Source organism: Struthio camelus, chromosome W (genome assembly GCF_040807025.1).
Source record: "Struthio camelus isolate bStrCam1 chromosome W, bStrCam1.hap1, whole genome shotgun sequence".
Classification (NCBI taxonomy): Eukaryota; Metazoa; Chordata; class Aves; order Struthioniformes; family Struthionidae; genus Struthio; species Struthio camelus.
Window position 1 is genome coordinate 53,348,903 of NC_090981.1, and position 23,313 is coordinate 53,372,215.

At 38.2% G+C, this 23,313-nt stretch overlaps 1 protein-coding gene across 1 annotated transcript in view; it reads left to right on the plus strand.

Annotated features, from left to right (window-relative positions):
* The window catches only part of LOC104140575 (succinyl-CoA:3-ketoacid coenzyme A transferase 1, mitochondrial), an 80,340-nt gene that overhangs the window by 38,392 nt on the left and 18,635 nt on the right, over positions 1-23,313 (plus strand). The window contains exons 8-14 of the mRNA XM_068924740.1: positions 3,843-3,950; positions 8,146-8,257; positions 8,736-8,830; positions 9,479-9,527; positions 13,007-13,079; positions 13,842-13,917; positions 23,059-23,148. Of these exons, the coding sequence (XP_068780841.1) occupies positions 3,843-3,950; positions 8,146-8,257; positions 8,736-8,830; positions 9,479-9,527; positions 13,007-13,079; positions 13,842-13,917; positions 23,059-23,148 (603 nt within the window). The remainder of the gene's footprint in view (positions 1-3,842; positions 3,951-8,145; positions 8,258-8,735; positions 8,831-9,478; positions 9,528-13,006; positions 13,080-13,841; positions 13,918-23,058; positions 23,149-23,313) is intronic.

A 23,313-nucleotide genomic window follows, 5' to 3' on the forward strand; every position in this document is an offset into this window, starting at 1 on the left:
TAAAGCACCTAATTAGGCTGCAGAAATAAGAAAAAAAGATTCAAAGTAAAGGCCCTTTTTTATTATTACTGTTAAGTGTTTTGGCATGAATAGGCATGCCATTACAATTCCCTTGCCAAGTTTTGGTCAGGTATAAGTGTTCATTATCTTACTGGAAGTTCGTAATCTTCTAGGTTCAGTTTCTCTCTCTAGAAGCCTTTGGAAATTCTGAGGTAAAGCTTTAGGAGAGTAGCTGAATTTCTATAAGCAACAATAAACTAACTACTAAACTAACTACTGAAAAGAGAAGATTGGATGTAAATTACAGGAGGAAGTGATATTTTGAAACAAGTGACCAGTGAGTGACTACTGATATCAAAAGGAATGGCAGAAGGCTCTTGTGAATCACAGCAGGGAACAGCTTTTATGTTCTGGGTGTACTTGCAGATAAACCAGTATTCAGAAATGATAGGATTCATTTATTTTGCCCCCATTGTTTGCTATTGGGCTTTGCTAGCATAGACATATTTGCAAGGATACTTACACAGAGGAGGAAAACTGATACTGTGAAGCTCTTGAAACAATGAAAGGATTTTTTTGATTCATGAATCAGAGCCTTCCAAAGAGAGGGAACTTTCTCAAAGTTACTTTTTAGCTTTCCTTGTGTAGCAAAAAGTTATAAACTTTCTATTTCCTGTCACTTTGTTGGTGAAGGTAAGATTTAAAATGATCACATGTGATCAAGGCAATCTAAATGGTATCAAAATATTTTTACTCACTAATTAAAAAGATTACAGGAGGTGCTCTGCCCTGATTACTTCCCTCTTTACACTTTGCCAGGCTTCATGGTGTGTCTTCTAGGCAGGATGTCAAATGATGATTTTTGATGCTTACAAAGATTCTTCTGTGCATGACAAAATAAAGCCTAAGGCAAAGTGAATCAGGGGAAGAAAGAACAGAAGGATAAATAAAATGCAGAAGTCGAACAGGAAGAAAAAAAAATCTGGTGAAACCCATTCACATCCTTCTAGCTACCCATGTAAATGTCTTCCTAGCTTTAAAGGTGATTGAGGCTTAGGCTGGGGACGTGTTAAAGAGAAGACTTACGTGCAAGGGAATTGAATATGCCCAGCTTTGGAACTGTTAATTTTTGGATTATCACTCTTATCTAGAAAGATGCTTGGATTATGTCTTGTGGTGGTCACTGTAGTGCTGCATATAAAGTTAAGTTGCTGATTCCCATAGCCATCAAATTTCCCATAGTTTCACTTCTGTTGGCACAGCTTCATTTGTGGTAGCAGTGCTGGCAAAACTGATGTGGGTGGGCTACCAATAGCCTCCTGTAGTGCCATGTAGTTTCTCTATGAGCAGAGTAAGGAGAGAGAGTTGGAGAAGTGGCAGTCAGGTGACGTTCGTGCTTCCCCTGTGAGACTTCTTGCTTTTTAATTTCTGCCACATAGACATGGTGATTAATTTTGCTTGCAGGGCTGGATGATATAGATTTTTGCAGACATTACATGCAAATTTTTAATCTCTTTTTGAAATTCCATTTTATGTCTATATGGATATTTCTAATGTATTTAATTTTAATTGTATTTGGTACTTGTTTCATAATGGTGGAATGTGGAAATTGCAAAACAGCAACAGGGTGTGTGGCGGTTGCCTGTGAACATGAGTTTTCCAGTGTTTAAGGGTCCTTATGCTGATTTAAAATCCCTAGGACAATATCCGTCTTGTTTGTCTGTGCGTCATACTCATTTAGGCTACTATACTGGGAAAATAAATAATAATGTTAGTAGTTCTTATGAAGAGAAACTATCATGCTGGTTGCTGTTTCCAAAAATACAGAATTCTTACCAATTAAGGGAATGGGAGTGATTAATAACAAAATCTGGTATTGTTTGGATAAATTATGTATTTTGTATATTGTAAGGAGGGAGGAATACAGTGTGTCAAGCCTTCTGATAGCGTAATTCTGTTGAAGTCAGCTGAACTGTGTCAGCAAAGACTTTAGTTTTATAATCACAGCTGCTTAAGTAGATTGCAGTAGTTCTTTTATAACAAGGTTCAAATCAGTAGCAATTAGTATTCTCCAGGCCTAATTTTTCACCTGATAAATGAATACAAATGTTAATTAGAAAAGGTGAATTTAGGAATTCTGCTGGTAGCAGATTGTCTGCTTACATGTGGCTTCACTGAAAAGTCTGTATGTTTCCTGCTTCTCCTCCCTTTTGATCCTGTTCTGGCAGCAGACAGTACTCTGAGAGAGCATCTTCATCTGTGCACAGCAGGATTTTTTCATTTTATCCTTGGTTTGACTTAGTCTCTGTGTTCCTTTCTATATTAATGTGTAAAATAGTAACCTTCAAGTTAGTGAGACAGGGCATGAATGCCTTTGTACCACTTTTCCCTGAATGAAATAGTTTGAATTTTTAAAATCCTAAATTTATTGTCTTTTTACCTTGCAAAAATTCTCATAGCTTTGCACTTTCTGGATGTGTAATATTGATATTCGTGAACACTGTGGCTTGTGTCACTGTGGCTGTTATAGTCTCTTCCTTGCAACCTTCACTTTAGAGAACTTGCATCTTGTCTTTTCCTTTCTGTTTACCCCATGGCTCTTTTCAGGGGTCAAGTGGAACTGATCCTGTGATCATTGGTCTGTTAATTTTTCCTCTCCCTCTGCTGCTTTTTGCGGTAGATTGGTTTGTTTATTTATTGTCACACTGCAAAGCGCAGTAGGAAGGTAATTGTCCATCAGATGTACTATGGATTTTATTATTGATCACATTCTGCAATAGCAGTAGGATGTCAAATTGAATTTTACTTTCTTTAATGTTTCTTCGTTGGTGATGGCTGCTAAGTGATGCAGCCCTACCGATGTGCCATATTCTATGAGTCCTTTGGGATTCCTAGACGACTTTTCAGGCATTTCTAACGGTCTAACTAGTTCCTGGTAATGTAACTCAGAAGCTGTTTGATTCCCTTTTAAGTAGATTGTTTCAGACGTTGTCTTTGACCCATTGCTTTGCTTAACATTTTATATTTTCTCAGTGGCCTGATGCAGGTACAGTTCCAAAATGAGTGTCTGTTTGTGAGTTTTGTGGCAGTAAGAGATGTGCTCCTTGCAGCTGAGATTTGCCAGGGAGAAAGCACCAGACATGGCCAAGGCTCTGAGCTGCAGGCATGTGGCCACAATGGGGTCTTCAGCCAAGGAGCATGGGACTGCCCTGAACTCAGACAAAGCAGGAGGGACAGCCCTAATGCCTGCGGTGTCCCAAAGAAAAATCACACATAAACTGTACCACATGTGGATCAGTGCCATTTTGTGCTGCATCTCTGTTTCACTAACTGTTGAGGCTTAGATCTTCACATCTTGCTTACAATTAATTACTGCCTTTCAAATGCTTTCAACATTATCACTGAGTACGCTTCAATACAAAGTAGCTTCAATCCAGCTTCTGAGTTTGTAAGCTCAAAATTCATGCTTCTTGTTCGTACTCTGACTTTTGGCTACCACCGTATTATTTCCTCCTGTTTAGATGTAGACTATTTGTAGGTACAAAGAACTCTGATGTAAGCGTACATGGTATATTTCTTTAAGGTGATTTTGTATAGTTTGGGCTGTTAGAACATCAACTATTTTCAATTTCTATGTAGAAATACCCTTGGCGAAAAATGCTGCAGTTTGCTGCATGTGAAAGAAGAAAGATAAGTTTCTAAAACAGCCTATTTTAAAGGGTATTTCTGTTTTGTCCTATTCCTTGCTTTTTCTTAAGTGATTTGATACGCTATATATTTAATATTTGAATTTTAATTGCTAACAAACTGTCACTGAATGCCTTTCTCTTTTCTCTTTGTAGGTGGAAGAAATTGTTGATATAGGAGCGTTTGCCCCAGAAGACATTCATGTTCCCAAAATCTATGTTGATCGTCTGATACAGGGAGAGAAGTTTGAGAAGAGAATTGAAGTAAGAAGTTCAGCTTCTTAGTAACAACATATTTCAACTTGGAGTGTTTTTTAGAATTTACAGAATTTTCTCTCTAGCTCCTAAGTGTTAGTGGTGAGAAAATGCTGTGAGAAAGACCTTCCAAGTTCACTAAATGCTGGAGAACAGTAGGTAGATGAAGGGGCTGACAACTAAGCCTTGTGTCTCATGCCTCATTCTCTCTGGTTTGGACTGTAAAAAAGTTAGCGCAACTGCCCATTGTCCGGAAAGACTTTGTAGCAATTGGAAATTTGTTGATGGGAAATCCATTCTCCTTCTTTCTCTCTCTGCTGTAGACACAGTGAGGAATGCCTAGACTAAGAGCTAACTTTGACAATCAGAAACACAAGTCTCTTTTCTGTTGGAGAGCTTTTGAGGTGGGCAGGTAGGGCGAATCTCAGTCCCATTTGTGCCATGTAGTGGATTGCATTGCAAAGGCCCTGGAAACTTTCTTTCCTTTTCTTTAAACAGGAACTATTGTACCATTTCTGGACTAAATACAAGATGTTAATGGCTATTAAAAATTGCAGCAATAATATTCCAACACTGAAAACTTCCAAGATAGGGAAGATTATATAATTGTTCTTTTTTTCTGTTGCTTTGCCTCACTTGAGCTATGTCCCTGTGATCATTTTTGGTGATGTGACAATGCTGTTAAATTGCAGCTGCAGCATTGTTTCTGTATTTCTGCAGTGTCTCCATACCTCTAGAGGTGGAAATTATTCAAAATGCCATTAAAAGACATGGGGGAGGGGAGGGATATGTGATACAAGGAAAAAAACTTTATGACAAAAGAAAAGTGCAGAAAGAAATTGTAGTAATTAAACTTTTATTATTAAAATTAAGTCACAAAGTCCTAAAAAATCATACAAGTCCCTTTCTCTGGGTAAACTCTTTTTGGGAATGTTAAGGTTAAAAAGCTTTCCACCCCCCCTTCCTCTTCCATCTGCTCATCCTGCCAAAACATATTGCCTCATTGAATAGTGGACTGGAGACAGATGTGTCAAACCTCTTTTTATTCTTTGGGCATGTTGCGTGAGACTGCAATTAATAAATACCCTGTTCCTTCCTTTTGAATGGATGCAATATCTCAGTTTAAAAAAGCTTTCTCCTTTCATGAGAGAAATCCATTTTGCATATATTAAACTGCTGCTCTTATTACAGTTTCGCACCAGATAAAGGGGTAACTCTGCACCCAGGGAAGACCTGTATACAAAATATATCTCAGGTTGCCTGAGATTTTCTTTGACTTCTCTGCGTAAGTGGGAACTCCTTTGATGCCTAGACAACTGCCTTTTTTTTTTGTATGCTTAAGAAAAAGAAGGAAGTCAGAGAGAGAAAGAGGAAAGCTTTTATAAACTGCACAGCAAAGTTGCAGCAGAGATAGGAAAGCTTTTATAAACTGCACAGCAAAGTTGCAGCAGAGATTAACTTTGTCCTTGGAATTTTGTAATTCTAGCAGTGGTGCCTCTCATTAATAGAATTATAGGAAGAAAATGGCAGATTTATTTATTTACGCTTTATAAAAGATTATATGTTAAGAAAGAGGCTGTACCTATAAAAGCATGATAATTGGCAAAGGGGAGGAAATGAAGAATAATTAGAAACTAGTTTGTTATAATTCTTACTGGTCTTAAATGGCAGTTCCTGCCTAATTGAACTCAGACTTGACCCCTCTACTGCAAATACCTTTGTCATACTTATCCAGCCTTTCACTCACTATAGAGAGAAATCCTCTGTGATTGTTCTTACTTTTTGCATAACTGGAAAGCGAAGCAATTCTAGGGAAATTAGCCAAAGCATAAAACTTTCTGTATAATGAAATTCCAAATAGATGGGAAAAGGGAAATCTAATTATGAGTTTTATCTGAACATGACTCTTATTTAGTTCAGTTCCTGCTACTGGCCCCTATCCTTTAAGGAAGGGCCTCCTCAGCACAAACTCACTCACGTGCTTCAAGCACAAAAACTAAGATTCCAGGAAATATATTTTGGGCAAAGATTTTCTCAGTGGAGTACATCTGTAAAATGCCTTTATCAAGAAGACTTCAAGTTCTCAAAAGCAGGATAGCTTTTCTAGAAATATTCAGCCAATCTTTTGACTTCCATTGTGAAAATGATACTATATAATATGGTCTGTAGGATAATTCTTTTCTATAAAGGAACTCATTTAATAATAAATTCTATATGTTTTATAAAATTCCTGTATTTCTAGTTAGTTTATCCCTATAAAATGTTAAGAGATTTTGAGGAAGGTATTCTATCTTTCCTCAAAAGAACCAATCTGTGGCTTAGAATGCTAAATAAAATGCAGTTAGAAGATTACAGAGCACAAGAGGAACCTCTTTCAAGTGGGTCAAGAACTGTCATATTTCAAGTAAGAAAAAGAACAGCTCCTTTTTTCCCAAGATGTCTTGTCCTTGGAGATTCTGCTCCTAGAATATATGCTACAATGCACACGGTAAATTCTTTTGGCTCGGATTGTCAGAGAGACTGTCTGCACTGTGTTTGTCCTTGTAGTTTTCCATATACGACACAAACGGTGGAGTTCTTGTGTTAATTCAGAAGCCCCAGGGAGATGTCAGATGTAGAGAAAAGGGACATATCACCAGGGCCGTGGAGACAGCACATCCTGAGGAATCATGGTTACTACAGAGTTGAGAATTGTCCTCCCACAGCATACGCCCTAATGGACAAAGTAGAAATTCTTCTAAATGGTCTGAACCACTCTGTATGTAGCTATAAGAGCATATATATGTTATTATATGTATAAATATGTTTGTATGTACATATATAAATATATATGTTCCTAAACAGTAGTAGAAGTTCCTTAAGTTCTAGATGAATAAGTGCTAAGGTGGGTAAAAGGATATAATTTGAACAGCTTGTAACTCATTCTTAGAAACTGAAGATTCACTTATGATATCTGCAAGGATATTGGCTATCCATAACCTTGTCTACAAAAGCTGCAGCTGAAGGTAATCCTGCATGATAGCGTACTATTAAGGTAACACGCTGATGCCCGTAAAACTTAAAGTGCATGGAGCAACGCTTCCCTGACGTAAAGGGAAAGAAAACAGATGAACAAACTGGTTAATGTGGAACTCTGTAACAACTATGGGCAAAATTCCTCTTCATGGGCAACTTTCCTCTTTATGAAAGATTGCATGAGGGAGATCTATGAGGAAAGTCTGAGTCTTTCTTACTGTGTGAGACAATGTTATGCCTTCTATAAAGGTAGTAGTCGTCATTGGCAAGCGATACAGAGAAGAAGTTGCTGAGGACTTAAAGAGGAACTGACAGTGTTGGTCCCTGACTGCCCAGGAGGAAAGGGGCTCCCGATATAAGGAGAAAAAAAGCACTGAAGAAGTTGTTTTGTGGTGGTGAAAAGGAACAGAGGATGATTTTGCCTAGTTTGTCCTTTATGGCCTGGAGTTGGAGAGAATGTGAGGACATATGGGGTGCAGGACCTGCAACCTGATGTTGTCCAAAATAGTCCAAAATGGTGCATGGGAGTGATGCACAAAGAACAGAATCCATGTACACACTCACTTACAAAAAAAAAAAAACTTACAAACTCTTTGAATGCCATGGCATTTTCACCTACGTGTGATTTGGACAGCATCAACTTCAGGCCAGGAAATCTCAGGAAATGCCTTTTGAACAGATTTTTGCAAAAGTATTTTTGAAACTTAGTTGCTTAGCTCTTTATATGACTGGTATTTGTGTGTCTCATGCATGTAAATCTAGAAGAGCACCACTGAATGGAATGAATGCAGAAAGAGGGCAGTATCTGCATTTTAGGCTGACATTTTAAAAATGTAGCTATTTATGGGGAAATGAATCTCGGACTTGCTTGTATCTGCACTAATGCCTGGTGCTTTCTTTCTTCCTTATTCTTAACCAGTTGTGTTTGTGTATCATGTATCCACTCAGCCTTGGCAATACGGACAAAGAAATAACTTTTTCTCTAAGGCTATCATTGGGGTACTTGATGACTTCATTGGTTTAGATAGGATTGAACTGATGGAAGAAAAGGTTGTTTTTTGTAAGAAACTGATTGTTAACCTTATTCTTAGACCAAGTATCTCAGTGCAATCACAAATCAGGTTTTCATGTCTTGAGAAGCAACAATTTGGATGCTCATCTTTGCTTAGGACTATTTTTTCTTTTGCAGCGCTTATCAATCCGAAAGCCTGAAGACTCAAAAACCAAACAAAAACAAGGAGACAACATGAGGGAGAGGATCATCAGACGAGCTGCCTTAGAGTTTGAGGATGGCATGTATGGTATCCTCCAGCTGTGCTGTAGCTAAAGCTGTGGTGATTCACTAGAGTGGCCGCAGCTGTTCTGCTTAACACAAGTTAATTTCCATGTCTGTTCTTTGCGCTGTCCAGCACCTGGAATTCTGTCTTTTTATTAATGCCCTGTTGAAATAGATGGGAGGTTAATGCATATGTCTTTATCCAGGCACATCCAGAGCGTTTGCTAGCAGTTGAATGTTACATAAGAAGTTCTTGAAAAAGTACGTTGGAAACGAAGCTTACTTGCTCAGGATTTTTTTTTAACATGTGAGGCGTTTGACAGAATGCAATTGGGCAGTCCAAATGCCAAAATAATTCCGTGCAAATGTGAGGCATCTGATTGAAAAATAAAATGTTTGTGAAGAGAACAGTTCTAATCGAATCATAGTACAATGGTAACTTTGTTAGCGTACTAGTTTGCAATAACTGTGTTCCCTGTTTGTGCCTTGACCAATTTACTCAGCGAATCTGGGTATTGGAATCCCGCTGTTGGCCAGTAACTTCATCAGTCCGGATATAACCGTTCATTTACAGAGTGAAAATGGAGTCCTGGGTTTGGTAAGAATCTATCACTGTCACTGATGATTCAGTGCAGTGTACATACCTTGCTGTGCCGCTGCCTTTTAGTGTTCCCACCAACCTCGGTATAGTTATACTAAAAAGCATATTCAAAGATTTGCCATAATTGCAGGATTCTATAGTTCTTGTAGTGTGGGGAAGTCTCTAAGGAAATGCTCGTTTCAGGATTATAGCGCTATTTTATTACAACTAAGCATGTTCTTAAGTAACATATTTTGCTGGAGGGGGTCAGAACCTTCACTAGTTTGCAAGACCAAGCCTTGTAAGTTGGCTTGTTAAACATAATTTAAATTAAAACTTAAAGTGAACATTATTCTCACTGTGGTAAAGTTTTATTGAATTGCATTGGATACCTGCCTCTGAAAAATATCTGTCATTTTGGTGAAAATGACTCTGTGGTCATTTAATAATTCTAACGTCCAGCAATGTGTCCTTCAGTCCTGATAGGTTGGTTAATGTGAATTTTGGTTTGTATATATAGGATGATGTTGTGCCAAGGAGGAAAAAAAAATGCAAGTTGGTAATGATCTGCTTTAAGTAATAAGCATGAGAAATGATAAAGCTGCTATGAATTGTATCTCAAAGGTATTTTAATATAGAGCTGACATAGGTCTATTTTGTTGTCAGGGTCCTTATCCACTTGAAAATGAAGTGGATCCAGACCTGATTAATGCAGGTAAAATCTTTCAAATAAATTTCATTTATGGAAAGTGATTATTCATTGTTAATCTAAAATGTTTCTTTTGATTCAGTATTTGAACCCAGATTCCTGGTTTGTTTACTTGTAAGTAATGATGTGTGTGGCTTCTTTTAGTATTTTAAGTTATAGTTGGTTTTAATTAACGTAGATATTTAATATTCTGGTTAGCGCTTATGCATTGGTACATATTAGTAGCTACCGAAGGAAATTCTTTTACAGCCCAGGCAGCAGAGGGTCAAATTTTCCTTTTCAGAAGTGAGATTGTTTTGCGAGGCCTGTATGTGAATATATATATTTTTCCGGCTACTTCTCACATCGTATCTTCTAGAAAATGTTTTTCAATGATTCGTGTCTGGGACACGGTTTTCAGGGTTGTGTGTATAACAGCCTGGTTTCTCCCTATGTAGTGAATTGTATAAGTGATACCCAATTACGTCTTTGGAGAGGGAGCTGTAGCCAGGCCAGGAGCCAAAGGGCTTGCCAAAAGGGGCCAGGCATGCTGGAAAGCTGCTGCTGGGCTGCTACTTTTGGCACTTCAGGAGAGGAATAGAGGTCCACGGGCACTGAGAACAGCCTGGCCGTGAGAGAGGTCAGCAAAGGAGGAGCGCTTCTGGGACTGCTCTGTCTGAAAGAGCTTTCCCTTTTTCAAACATATCACCTGCTACTGCTCCCTTTTATTTATCCAGTTCAGTTTTGCACTGTTCCCATCTGTTTTGGGGCATTTCACCTCATAAGCAGCCATGAAATGTGAAAACACAAACTTCTTAAGGTTTAGTGCGTCTGTCTTTGGCCTGATTTCTGTTTTCTTAATGGTAAGCTGTGCATGTACCTGTTCTCTTTGACTGCTTCTGTATAAAACTGGACCTCTTATTTTTGCATTGTGATAAACTTCAGGAAGCCTTTGGACCTTATAAATTCCCACTGATATTAACAGCATAGATTATGGATCCATAGCTGGTATTTTAGAGTTGTTTTTTCAAAGTTGTCTTTATCAGAAACTACTATATCTTTATATATAAAAAAGTACCTTTGCCAATCACTATTTCTTAGTACAATTAAACTCTGAATAGCCAAATGAGAAAAAGCATCGATAAAGCATTATAATTTAATAACATGATACATTCCAGCAGTTGCTCACTGACTTAAAACGTTTGCTACCCACTTCGATATTTGATATATGATAATTGATACCCACTATGTTATTCCTCGTTTCAGTGTTATCTTTTAAATAAAGAGTTATTTAAGCCCATCTTCAGTGTTTTACCGGTAGCTAGCTGTTGAGATACACTGTAAGAAGGGAAATATCAGAGACATATGGGAGTTGAATTAATGCCTGAACTAAACAGAGTATTTTTTTTATTTTTGATTAAGGGTGTCATTGAAAAGAAAAAAAATTCTAATAAAAGAATTTACCATAAAAATTGGTAATGATAAGGTCTAATATGGATGTATTAGAAATGAAACATTTTAGCAGAGTGAGGATTATTAAAACTCCAAGAATTTTATCAGACTCAGAAAATCATTGTGCTTTTTTGTAGATATCAAGACTATCTTGAATTATTATTTATGATCAGCAAATATTTTTCAAGAGGTAGCCTCGCTGGGTTGAAGCATAGACATGAAGCATAACAGATGAGAGATTAGAATAAAATGCAACATGGAAGTTAGGTTATTTTAGTACTGGGTAATTCAGTGTTGAGCATCTTAACGTCTGTATCTGAAGCTAAACAGGGCACAGGATTAGGTGAATCTCAGAACTACCAACAAGACTATTATTGTTCTCATCGGTAAAACATTCAGAAACTGCTGAATCCCACTGACTTGGGTTCAGACCACTCGAGGTGCCTTTGAGCATTTCAGCCAAATTTATAAAACCATATGACGAGGACAGAAGCTAAATGGCAAAGGAATAGGATTTAATTCTCCTCCCATCATTCAAAAGCCTGTTACAAAAAAAAAAAATTTTTCCCTACATTTTCAAAATAAACTGCTTTGGGCTTTTTCTCCCATTTTTAATCTGAAAATGTAATAATATTTTTCCAAAAGAGATATGGTCTTTTTTTTTGTTTGTCCACTTTGCTGAATATCTCAATTATATGAAGCTTATCTTCACCGTAACATAAAGGTAGACCTCTGTGTCTTATAGCATAAATGAACATACATAAATACTGACTTGCTCACAGCATCTTCAAGAACTGGGTCATTTGGAGCTCTCATAACATTATCCTTTGGCCCTCAGTCTGTGCTTCTATCTGCTCAGCCTTGCCTTAGGTTCTCTCTGCAGCCCAGGGTTCTCGGCCCACGTCACTGCTTACAGGCCTTGCGCTCTCTCCAGCCCCGTGGGTACCTGAGAGGGAAAGACAGCTCAGGCGGTCTCACTGCTGGTCTGGGTGACTGCATGGTGAATTCTTGAGATCTGAATGCAAGACCACTTGTATGACCCTAATTCTATACTATTTTCAATGTCAAAATTTAATTTGCTACGGTGTCTTGGTATAATATATGAACTAAATAAATTAAAACAAGTAACTTAGTTCTCCATTTTAACTTTCCAACTATGCTTCCTTATGTTTTCCTGCCACTTTTGCTGCCTCAGTGTCTTCTCTCTCCCTCGCCCCCACCCCACCCTGTTTTCTGGAAACTGTTTAATGATGTCTCATTTTTCTTACCCTCTGTTTTTACACTGACTTTTTCTTCTCAGTGTCATCTTGCAGTATGGTCTCTTTTCTCTCCAGTTTGTCATGCCTGGCTGCTCATTCTACCCATGGTTGTGCTTCTTACACATTTCCACAGGCACTCTCTATAGATGGTTGTTGCGCAGGCTGATTCAAAGAACTGGCAGGGGAGGAAAGAGAGTTCTCTGAATGGAGTCAAAATCAGACCCTTCCATGTGATTTATGCACTAGGCACTGGCTGAAGTTTTGTGTGCCCCATTACTTGACCCAAGAACCATGCAAAGAACAGTACAGCACAAAGAAGCACATTTTCTTGTGCACTTTAATGACAGATTTAGTCTGCTCTTCCTTTGTTTATTTTTCTGTTTTCTATATCATTCTCAGACTAGACTACGTAGCATCTGATCTGCTCTCTTTTCCTTGCAACCCTTCTGTCTCTTGAAGATGCTCTTTTTTCTCTTCCAAAAGCGATTATCCCTCACTTTTCCTGTGGCTAGAAGAGAAAGCTGAAGTCCACAGGGATTGCTTAACCTCTGGCCTCAATGATGTCTTGCCTGGTGCTGTTGGTGGTTTAACAATGGGCAATGCTGTGATAAAAACTGTCACATAAACTACTCCACAGTTCATTATGATTGATTAAGAAGTGTAATCAAGTCCATAGTTGTGCAAAATCCAAAGGAATTAGTTAAAAAAAAAAATCCTTTCCTTCTGCTTAATAGCTGTGACTGTATTTGTAAAAGACACAAAATATATACAAACAATAGCTTATTTCTTTTACAGGAAAGGAGACAGTGACTGTTCTTCCAGGTTCTTCCTATTTCTCTAGTGATGAATCATTTGCAATGATAAGAGGGTGCGTAACAACATAAACCCATATCTTTGGAAATTTGAAAAGAATGAACTGAGCCCGTGACTGAACTCATTAGTAATTCTTCGAAATGTGATGAGCATTTAACACCTGTAAAATAATCATGGACTTGCTCAGTGGTGGCTTACAGAGAATTAGGTCTGGCTGTTGGAAATTGAAATACACTGTAACTAATAGATACCATACTGATGTTCGCGTCTAGCACTGCCTGGCCATATATAAACACATTTATAACTATGTTTTAACAAATACGTTTTGGTCATTTCCAAGTATCTACTCTATACTTGCACACTGTATATTCTCGTTCCTCAGCCTGCAACTGCAGTCCTCATTCCACCCCGCTAATGTTAATTCACCGTCTGCACCTGTTTTTTGTTTGTTTTTTGGGAAGGAGGTTGGATGCAAACAAACACTAAATCATAATGGCTCTGAAAAGATAATGAGTGCATATAAATATGTGAAGAAGTGCACTTATAAAAATATGAGTTCAGAGTTGGTTGACTGTGCATGCAGTTAACCAAAACCTGACAAAAATAACATTTTGAGGCTCAATAGGCAGACAAAAGTTTGCATCAGTGATAGATCTAGAGAAAAGAATGGCTACACGCATGAAACGTAATGTCTGTCTCTGCGGTATACCACCATTTTTACATTGGTATGATGAGCGTGTGAACAAAAGTTTGTAAAGATTTGTGGGCTGTTCCTTGAACATGATACGCTAGTTAAACACTTTGCTTCTGTTGCCAGAGGCCATGTTGACCTGACAATGCTTGGAGCTATGCAGGTGTCCAAGTATGGTGACCTAGCCAACTGGATGATTCCTGTAAGTAGACATTTGTACTTCTGTCACTGCACTGTACTGAGGATAATATACATGTGTGAGAAGCTGAGAGTCGGGCAAAGGAGCAAAGGGCTGAAGCAGAAGGGGAGTTGTGAAGCTCAAAGCATTAAAATAGAGATGGGTGCTACTTTAAGGTTAATACTGTTTTTCTTGGATAACGTTGAACCAAGCAATCAAATATCAGAAGTCAGCCCTCTAAAATTACGCTTATGTTAAGCATAATGTGTGAGGAACCAAACATGATCTAGTTTAGCATTTTTTCTTCTTCTTGGGTGTAAGTCTTTGAAATGTCACATTTTTGGACGGAGGACGATGCTTTTTCTTGAGAAAGCAACGGCTTTTGTATGGTTACGTGACTAGAACAAGAGCTTGACAAAAGGTGTGAAGGAGTGCGTAGGTATTATAAAGTTGTAAGACTGTAAAGATTGGCTGCCTTTCTTTCCCCAGTGTTCCTGTCAAAGGATCACAGCATTGCCATTTCAAATACATCTAGAATGAAGTCATACTATTGTAGTTAACATGAATAGTTTTACAGGTTTCGAACAGAGAAATATAAGCTAGTCTCAGTGTTATTTAAGCAGCTGATAGCATTAACCATTCTTTGAATGCAGTTTAGGTTTTAACATTAAACAGCATAAATGTTTTTTACATGTTTTACCAATTTGTTTCGGATATTTATAACTGCTTACAATACAATACTGTTTGTTGTTTCCAGGTATCTCTTCTGATCCAAATATTCTTTTTAGTTTGGTTCAAGGTAATGAGCTGTAGTTAAAAATTGGGAGCTGTATAAAGGAGGAAAAAATCCAAATGCATGTCCTGTCTGAGGAAAAAGCTTTAGTGGAGCGCAACAGCCTGCGGGAAGCTTCCAACAGGCCTATGGCATGCAGGCAGCGTAGCAGTGGCTGGAACATAAGATACCTTTCGCGAGAGGGGCATAGGATCTGTGAGGGCAGATATGGGAGAAAGGGATATCTGAAGGGATATTGCAGGTGTCTGCGTGAGAGAAATCATAGGGAATGTGAAGGGGTTATGGCTAGACTGGAATATGGGGCATATGACACAAATCCATAAGAAAAGCGGATTTCCTTGGTTCTGCTGATCACAGAATAACTTGCTTTTATAGTCACCTAACTGAGAATAGAGGGACTAGTGCTGGTTAGATCTTTTCAGACCCCACTGATAGACATTCTGGCTTTTTTGTGATGATTTTCTGTTTGCAGTGTTAGCTGAATAATATTGTGAAAAATGGGGCCTGAGAGTTAATGGTTCCCCCTATTGCATCTCTCTAGGATCCTATATGCGCTCTTCTTTTACTACTCTGTGTCTTTTGACAGCGCTCTATATTTGAATCAGATAAATTGTAAACGTCCAAGTGTGATGTGCATGAAGGTAATGCTGGTCAGCTTTGCATTACCCAAATTCCAAATTTGTACTAAAATCTTTGGGTAGTTTGGTCTCCTGAATCTGATTTGGAACTTATTTTCTTGTCTTGGGTTACAAGGACTTGTCACTAGAATCCAAAATAATGAAATCAGCCTTTACTGGGGAAGAAAACACTTTGAAATATAAGGGATAACTATGTTTTTAACCCCAGGTTTGCTGTTTGAACCAAGGCGAAAGAATGATTTTGAAAGTTTTCAAGGAGTTAACTGGGTACTAAAATTGGAGTTTGCCTCATTTATACATGCCCTGTATCTCAAAGGTGTGATAAATGTGTCACCCAAATTTTAAATAGCTAACTGTGTGAAAGTTACATTTATTAAGCTGTAGTTTTCCAAATGGTAGATATAAATAAATCTAAGTAATCTGTAGTGTTAGTCCAATAGTGCAGATACAGGTCACCGAGAAGTAGGGTTGGATGTTTTTTTCCTTTACATCAATTTAAGATCTACTTTTCTCTTTTTCACTTTTACTTGCTGAAGTAGCTTTGCTTCTGTCAAAGCACTTCCTTACTTTAACTCGTGGTGGCTATGAGGTCTTACACAAGCATAAAATTAAGTACTTGTTTATATAATGTCTAGAAAAATTATTTTGAGTCATTGCATTCTCTGTCAAATTGCTTTTTTGAGATCGACTAGAAAACATATTTAAAAGTAAATTATTACCGTGTAAACCCAACTAATAATTTACTTCTCTGTGAATTTAGAGGTATTCTTCTTATAGGCACAATTCAAGATGATTTTAATCCATAGTTTTTTTTCAGTTTCAACTGTCAGATAAATTCTGTGTTTCATTTGGCTGGGTTGTCTTAGACTGAGTTTCTTTATACTTTTGCAAACCGAAAGTCACGATATTAAAATATCTATAAACTGCCCTTTATAATCAAGCTAACTTAACTCTGGGATTTTCTTCTTCCTCTGTTTTTTTGTCCTGCAAAAGCTCTGTTGAACGCTCCTCTCTGAGAGACCTACTAGAAAGTAGACAGGGATAGGTTGAATTCTAGGCAGGAAGAATTGCTTTGTTTGCTTTATTGTTGCTGTTGTAAATTGGAAGGGCAAGAGAAGCATCTTCAAAATACACAAGTGAACAAGTGATAAATACAGGTCCCTGCTGTACAGTATTCCTTTGTAATCTAGCAAAAAGGAACATATAATGATATCTCACAAAGCTGGAATGTCTGAAAATAGGCATTCCTGATTCATCAATGGACAGATTTTAATGCCAAAGATCCATGTAATTTTATCTGACCACACTTAATATTAGATTTCACACAGTGCCTCTGTACTGAGTCCAAAAGCTTTTCTTTAACTGGAGCTTTTGTTCTTGAAAAGTGACCTGAACTAGGAAGGTTCATTGCAATAATTGCAGTCCTGTCTTCACTCTTATCTGCTGATTTCTAATAGAGAGGAAAATCCTATGATTAAGAGAAGAATGTGAGAATATTCAAAGCACATGCAGTAAACCATGCTATTCGTTTGCTTATGCAGGAGATTCTTCCTAAATGCAGGCATTTATTGATAGATTTATTTCATTAAACACTACTTACGGCTTTTTTGACTTCATCCCTGTGGTGTTTCTCAAACTGACAAGTGGGCTTTGGAGAAGGAAACGAGGGAAAGGAGAGGGAGAAGGAGGCGGCAAATTTCTGAGGCGCCCCTGGGAACTGAGTGCAGTTGGGGCAGGGTGGCCAAGGAGGGTGGAATAGAAATGCTGAGGACGCCATGGTGGAGGAGGGCTGGAGACTGAGGGAAGGCAGGCAAGCAGGCAAGAGAAGATGGGTGACCATGATTGCTGGGAGCTGCTGGATTGAGCCACATTTCACTTCAAGAGTGAAGGACACATTATCCAACCTGTTTCTCTCAAGCTACTGTCAGAAATTGCTGCTAGCAGGACAGCTTCAGTGCATGCTTACAGAGCAGCAGCACAGACGGTCACAACAGTCCTGGCTCCTGTGGCAGTGTACTTGCCTCACTCAAGTTTTTAAAAATTAGGGAGTTGACTGCACTTCTCCCTGCCTGTATTTGCTTCATTTGTAGTTCCTTTCTACCTGTGACTTCTTGGGACCCTGCTAAAGAAGGGTTTTATGAAGCGCCTCAGTCTCTGCAGCCTCTCTAGTGGCTGCATCATACTGGGAAATATTGCTTCCTTTTCTACAACCTTCCTGATAGAAAATATATGACTCCGTTTGCCGCTGAGACACGTAGCAGAAGCTGGGCATAGGTCAAAGCAAAACGTCAGAACTTCTGAAAGTGTCACCCCTGTGACACCAGAGGCTTTGCCTTATTATTGGTTCTACTTGTTTTAATTGTTGCTTTTGTTTAAAATTTTAGTATAAGGAAATTTCACTTCCTTCAGAGAGCTCAGAGTAAATACTTTTCTGTAGTCTAAAGGAGAGATCAAAAAACAAGGTTTAGGTACCAAAAAAGTGAAGTACTGTTGTGTCTTGCATTTTAGTGCCTGACTTCTGAGCGGAATTTGGTCCCTTTTGTACCTGGATAGCTTTATATTTAACGACATATGTAATTTTTCTTGAGCATTTAATTCTGGTCTTTTGATTTGTACATGGTAAAGTACAATTTTTGAAGTCAGTTACACTGTCTCCAGATAAAAAGGAAAAAAGGCACCTGATATGGCCTATTAATGTAGTTTCTTTAACTAATAATGTTTCTGCATTTCTGAACATCTCCTAGCCATTAAACAACATCTTTTAAGAGCAGGAGGAAAAAAAAAAAGATTAAAAGTGATGGATGAGACCTCCTAAGGGTTCAGTGATATTAATAACATAACTACTGATATTGCTGATATGATGTTCCAGCAGAAGAAACATTGAACCAATGATGGAGATGCCCTGCAGCTAGAGGTCAAAGAATCTGAGAGAGTAAAATGTATGAGCTTTCTGTGACATAACATTTCCCTAGGTAGAAAATTATTACAGATGGAAGTTATGTGGTGAAGCACATCATTAATGAGCGGGTAACATACTTCTGGATGAGGACATGGAAAAAGGCTGAGGTACTCAACAACTTATTTGCCTGAGTTTACTGGTGGCGTCTCTGTGGCTAGTGGCGGAATTTGGGGGAGTACCCACTATAGAAGAGGATTGAGTTACAAGCTATTTAAAGTAAAATGGACATGTAGAAGTCCATGAGGCTGGGCAGGATGCATCTGAAGGTGCCGAGGAAGCTGGTAGTTGCCACGAGGCTCAAAGTGTAGTGTAGTAACCAACAGTTGACTAACACAGCCTCTGGGTTGATGCTGGGCTGATACTGTTTGTTTAATATCTCTGTTCTCGACAAACAATATGAAACAAATAAAATTCTGAGCAAGAAAATTAATTGTAGCTTTGTACCTTCTGCTGCTGGAGTGCAGGATTCATTTTGATAGCTAAGATAGATAATGCAGTTAAGGGGCAGATCAAGAGGCTGTTGTAATGTATGGAGGGTGGTTCTGTTGGACACTGGAATGTGGATTTTTTTTTAAACAAACCAAAAACAACAAAATGAAAAAAAAAAAACCCTTGGATTTTAAAACCAGCAGCCTTTACTTTTAAATGCTCTGACTTGGAGCAGCCAATTTTAAAGGATTAAAGTGTTAATAGTGAAATAAATTGAAAAGAAAGAAAAGCAATACAAAAATTCTAGAGCTTTATCAAATGAGATTATCTGAAACGAAACAATGAGGAAACCCAATCAAATCTAGTAATAATTCTTTTAATTTACTATCTGTAGAGGTCAGTATAACCTAAGATGTTAGGAATGCAGTTCTGTACATTAAATGGTAGGATTTTTTACAGGCATTCAAGGTACATCTTTTTTGTACGACTTTGGACTTTCTGAGCATAAGATGAACTGCATGTTCCTCAGTCAAGTCATTTGTATGCCTACAGTGAAAGTGAACTATGGCAGAGGCCAGCTGAATGGCAGGAGGAATGCAGAAATGTTGCTGATCTATCTATTTCATTTATTTATTTGTTTGTAACATCTAATCTAAAAGCAGAAGGCTCCAAAGCAACAGGTTTTCTGACGACTTGACGTGGTTATTGCTGATGGTGGGAGGAAGCATACCTGTTCCTGGATTCCTCAGAGCATTGTAGCTTCTTCTCTAAGGAGTCCCAATGCAGGCTATTTACACCTTTGCTTAAAGAGGAGGATTTTTGAACAAGGCTTGTCTTCATTTGGAATCCAGATGCACTGTCTGCTAAGTGCTACCTCCAGCATTTCTGTTGCACTGAATACATTGAACTGTCTGCATTTGCTCCCAAGTTGAACAGCATGAAGTTGCAAGAAATTTTATGAGAAACGTATTTCCTTTTTTATAATTATTGTCAGTAAAATAATGAATGAAGCACTGCAAATTAGGCAATTAGATTAATTACGTTTAATGAGTGTGTGCATCTCTCAGCACTAATGTGAAGCTGTCTGTCTAATGCCTAGGACATACCTGAGTAGGACTTAGTAGTAACTTAACAGTGAGGAAGGACAGGACCTGCAGTTACCTAGATTGTCCTTTGAAACTTAGGTTTTAATGGGATATTATTTTAATACGAAGTGATATTTTGTGGACACCTGCCTTGGAATGAAGCCTACAGTAGCATATCAGCTTACTCTTTCTCTCCCTACAAAGCCTACAGAGCCCTTGCAGGTCATAATTGCTACCACTGGAAGAGTCCTGGAGCCTCAAAAGAGAAGGGAAATACATCATGTTAGCTGTACTTCAATCTTCCTTTCACCTTTTTGAGGGCTTTTTCCTATCCTATTTTGTCTGTGTGAAAAATACATAATCTTCTCTTGTATTTTCTGAAAAATACCCCATCACCACTATAACCATGACGTTTTATTTTACAATACCTAGGCTTTATTAGAAATCCCTCTTTTCTGTAATTTTCTTTTTTGCAAATAGCTCTAAGAAAGAAGACAAGCTTAATATCTTAAAAAAAAAAAAAATCCATTCTGTGCATGACCACACCCTCCCAAAAATATTGGAACTGAGACTTAGCCAAAACTGCTGACAAGGTGAGCTGAGAGAGGTAACACTCTTCTCAGCAGCATAAACCCTTTGCAGTAACTCTGGGAACAGAAGAGCTGCAAGGAAACTGCCAGCTTGTCTCTGTCCTCTCTAACCCTTTTTAAAAAGTATTCCCAATACTGGACTTCGCAGAAAGCGCAAAGGTAATCTGAAGAACTTTCTTCTAGCTTTAAGCTCTAACTGATAACGTGGGTTTTTATAATAGAGCACTGTAATTTGAAGCGGTGCCACTGAACTAAATCTTTCAGTTTCTAAAGCTAGCAGCACTAATTTATTTAGGAGCTTACAAAGCTCATCTAAAATAAGCGTACAACCATGTAAACCTTGAGCCCCTGACAACGTGCTAAGAAGGAGCAGGAAAACTGCAGGTGTACTTCAGGAGCTGCTCGTTTGAAATTTTTTTTAATGAGCTGCCTAAAACAATTCAACTCAATGTAGGTTTAAAAATTACACTTGTGTCTTAACAAGTTGCAAAAAGAGAACAATTATACTGTTTGCACTTTGGCCTGTTCAGTGAAAAACAAACAAAAAAAGTGAAGACTACTTTTTAAAAGTGGAGTGTACAGTTGCCATCCCGACTAGTATACAGTGCTATCAGCCCTACTTAGCCTTTATCAGAGATTTCACATCACAGCTGGCTGTTGCAATTGGTGCCCAGTAAGTGTAAATATTTCTTTCTATGACCCACTGCATTTTACAAAGTATTCAAATAAAACAGTCTGGCTTATGTCAGGTGCAATCAAATGTACTATTAAAATTTGAAGGAAACAGAAATTGCTCATTGTTCATAAATGAGCAATATACCACCATAAGTGGTAGATCCGTTTTGTTCTGCATGTTTATCTTGGGCAAAAAAACAAAATGTCTTTTGGGAATCTTTTTTGTGGAGCATCCTAATTCAAATTTAGAGTTGTGAAATTTCAACAGATGATGCACTAAGAGCAATACAAGATTCTTATTCTCTGGATATTCCTCAAGCATTAACTCCAGCTAGCCATGTTTATATTTTAAGTTATTTGCTTTGCCAGGGTGAGTATGTTTGCCTAAAGAAGAACAGCACATGGATTGCTTTAAGGGTCCCAAAGTCCTTCTCAGTTTGTATTTTACTGCTTCTGCACACATGTAGGGAAGAAATTCCCTGTCTCCGTCCTGTATGACATCTTCTCCAGCAGCAGATGTTCATTGTCCTTCATCTGTACTTATTTCTTCAGGAACTTCCCAGTTGCTGCAGCTCTTTACTATTTAACAGAATTAAAAAGCCAGGAAAATGAACTAATGGCTTTATTAGGGCAGATAGATAGATATATTGATAGCATAATCCTTGATGGAAACATATTTTGAGCTAATGGGAAGATAATGCCTCAGCTTCAGCAACTCTACATTATTTTGCTGGTGAGCCTCTGGCAGGCTGATGAGAGGTCACTGCAGTCTCTGTAAGGACTCTGTATTTCAAGATAGGATGTAGAATTATACAAGCAGTGCCAGGAAATTAAGTGCGGAGGTAAATCCTGTCAACCCTTTTAGGTTTGTATCGACAAAGAAATATTTAGCAGTGTGTTAAGACAAAGCCTGAAATGTTTCAGGTAATTAATATTAAATATTAATCTGATCTGAGAAATACCAAGGGTGTTTACAGATATAGAAAGAGGTCATTTATTCTTCATTCTGCAAACAATAAGAAAATACCATTTTCTGTGTATATTCCCTTCACTATGCTAAAGAGACTTCCACTAAGTTGCTGGCTTGACAGCTCAATGAGACAAGTCTCTCCCAAACCTAGCTTGGTTTTTGGGGTCTGGTGTTTGCCAGCTGCCCAAACATAACTGCTGTGCTCATACTGGTAGAATGTTGTACTTTTAGTCATTGCTTATCCGCAAACTGAGCTGAGTCTGGACTTCTCACCTGGACTTCTCACCTTCCAAGACCAGATGCATTTTTTTAAGGTGGTAGAAGCAGGCAGGGGTCAAATTTCAATGAATGGTGAGGCATTACAGAAAATAAAAATATAGGTAGCTGAACACCAAGCCATAATACAGCTGCTGTGATAAACAGTACTTGGTTTGGGGGACAAACAGAAATGCATACTGATCCAAATTCATTTATTTACCCATTTTCCAAAATGGCATCCAAAGACATCTGGACTGAAATAAATAGAGCAGTTTGTGCTGATACAGTGATACAAGCCATGGTTTTCTAAACTGGCAGGTGGAGAGCTTGAGAGTGCTCAGATGTTCTCGTTACTACGTTTTCATAAGCAAAGATTTCTTTGGAGGGAATAAAGTTTATTTCTGTCACCATGAGAATGAACGTTTTGCTTTTATAATGTCAGAACCATTGGAACTAAATTCATCTCTTCTCTGTGTTAGGGCTTCCATCAAGTCAATGACACTACTTAGATTTAAGTTACACCCCAGGATACCAAGCATAACAATCAGCCCCATGTACCACCGGTTATTCTTCTACCATTTGCATCACAGAGAGCTTACAATGAACAACTGCTTGCTCTCAAGTGAAGCCCTGTTTTGTCTGAAGACAGTGGTGAAATATGTGGTCTTTCTATACAGAAAAAAGGTCAATATAGTGTCCTGTCAATGCAGCCAATATAGCTATCTTGTTTATAGTAAAAAGGTTAAACTTGTAAAAATTTAATTTCAGGGTAAGATGGTGAAAGGCATGGGGGGTGCCATGGACCTGGTATCCAGCGCACAGACAAAAGTGGTTGTCACCATGGAACATTCAGCCAAGGTAAGGCTCTGCCGCTTCTTTCTAAATGAATATTCTGTGCTGTACCAAAAAAAAGATATCTTACACTGATTGTCCCTCTTTGTGAGGGTTTGACAGTTTTGCTGTTAGCTATTATGGAGGTACAACAGGGGGTTAGTGTGGTTCCTTGCCTCTTGTAAGCGAACC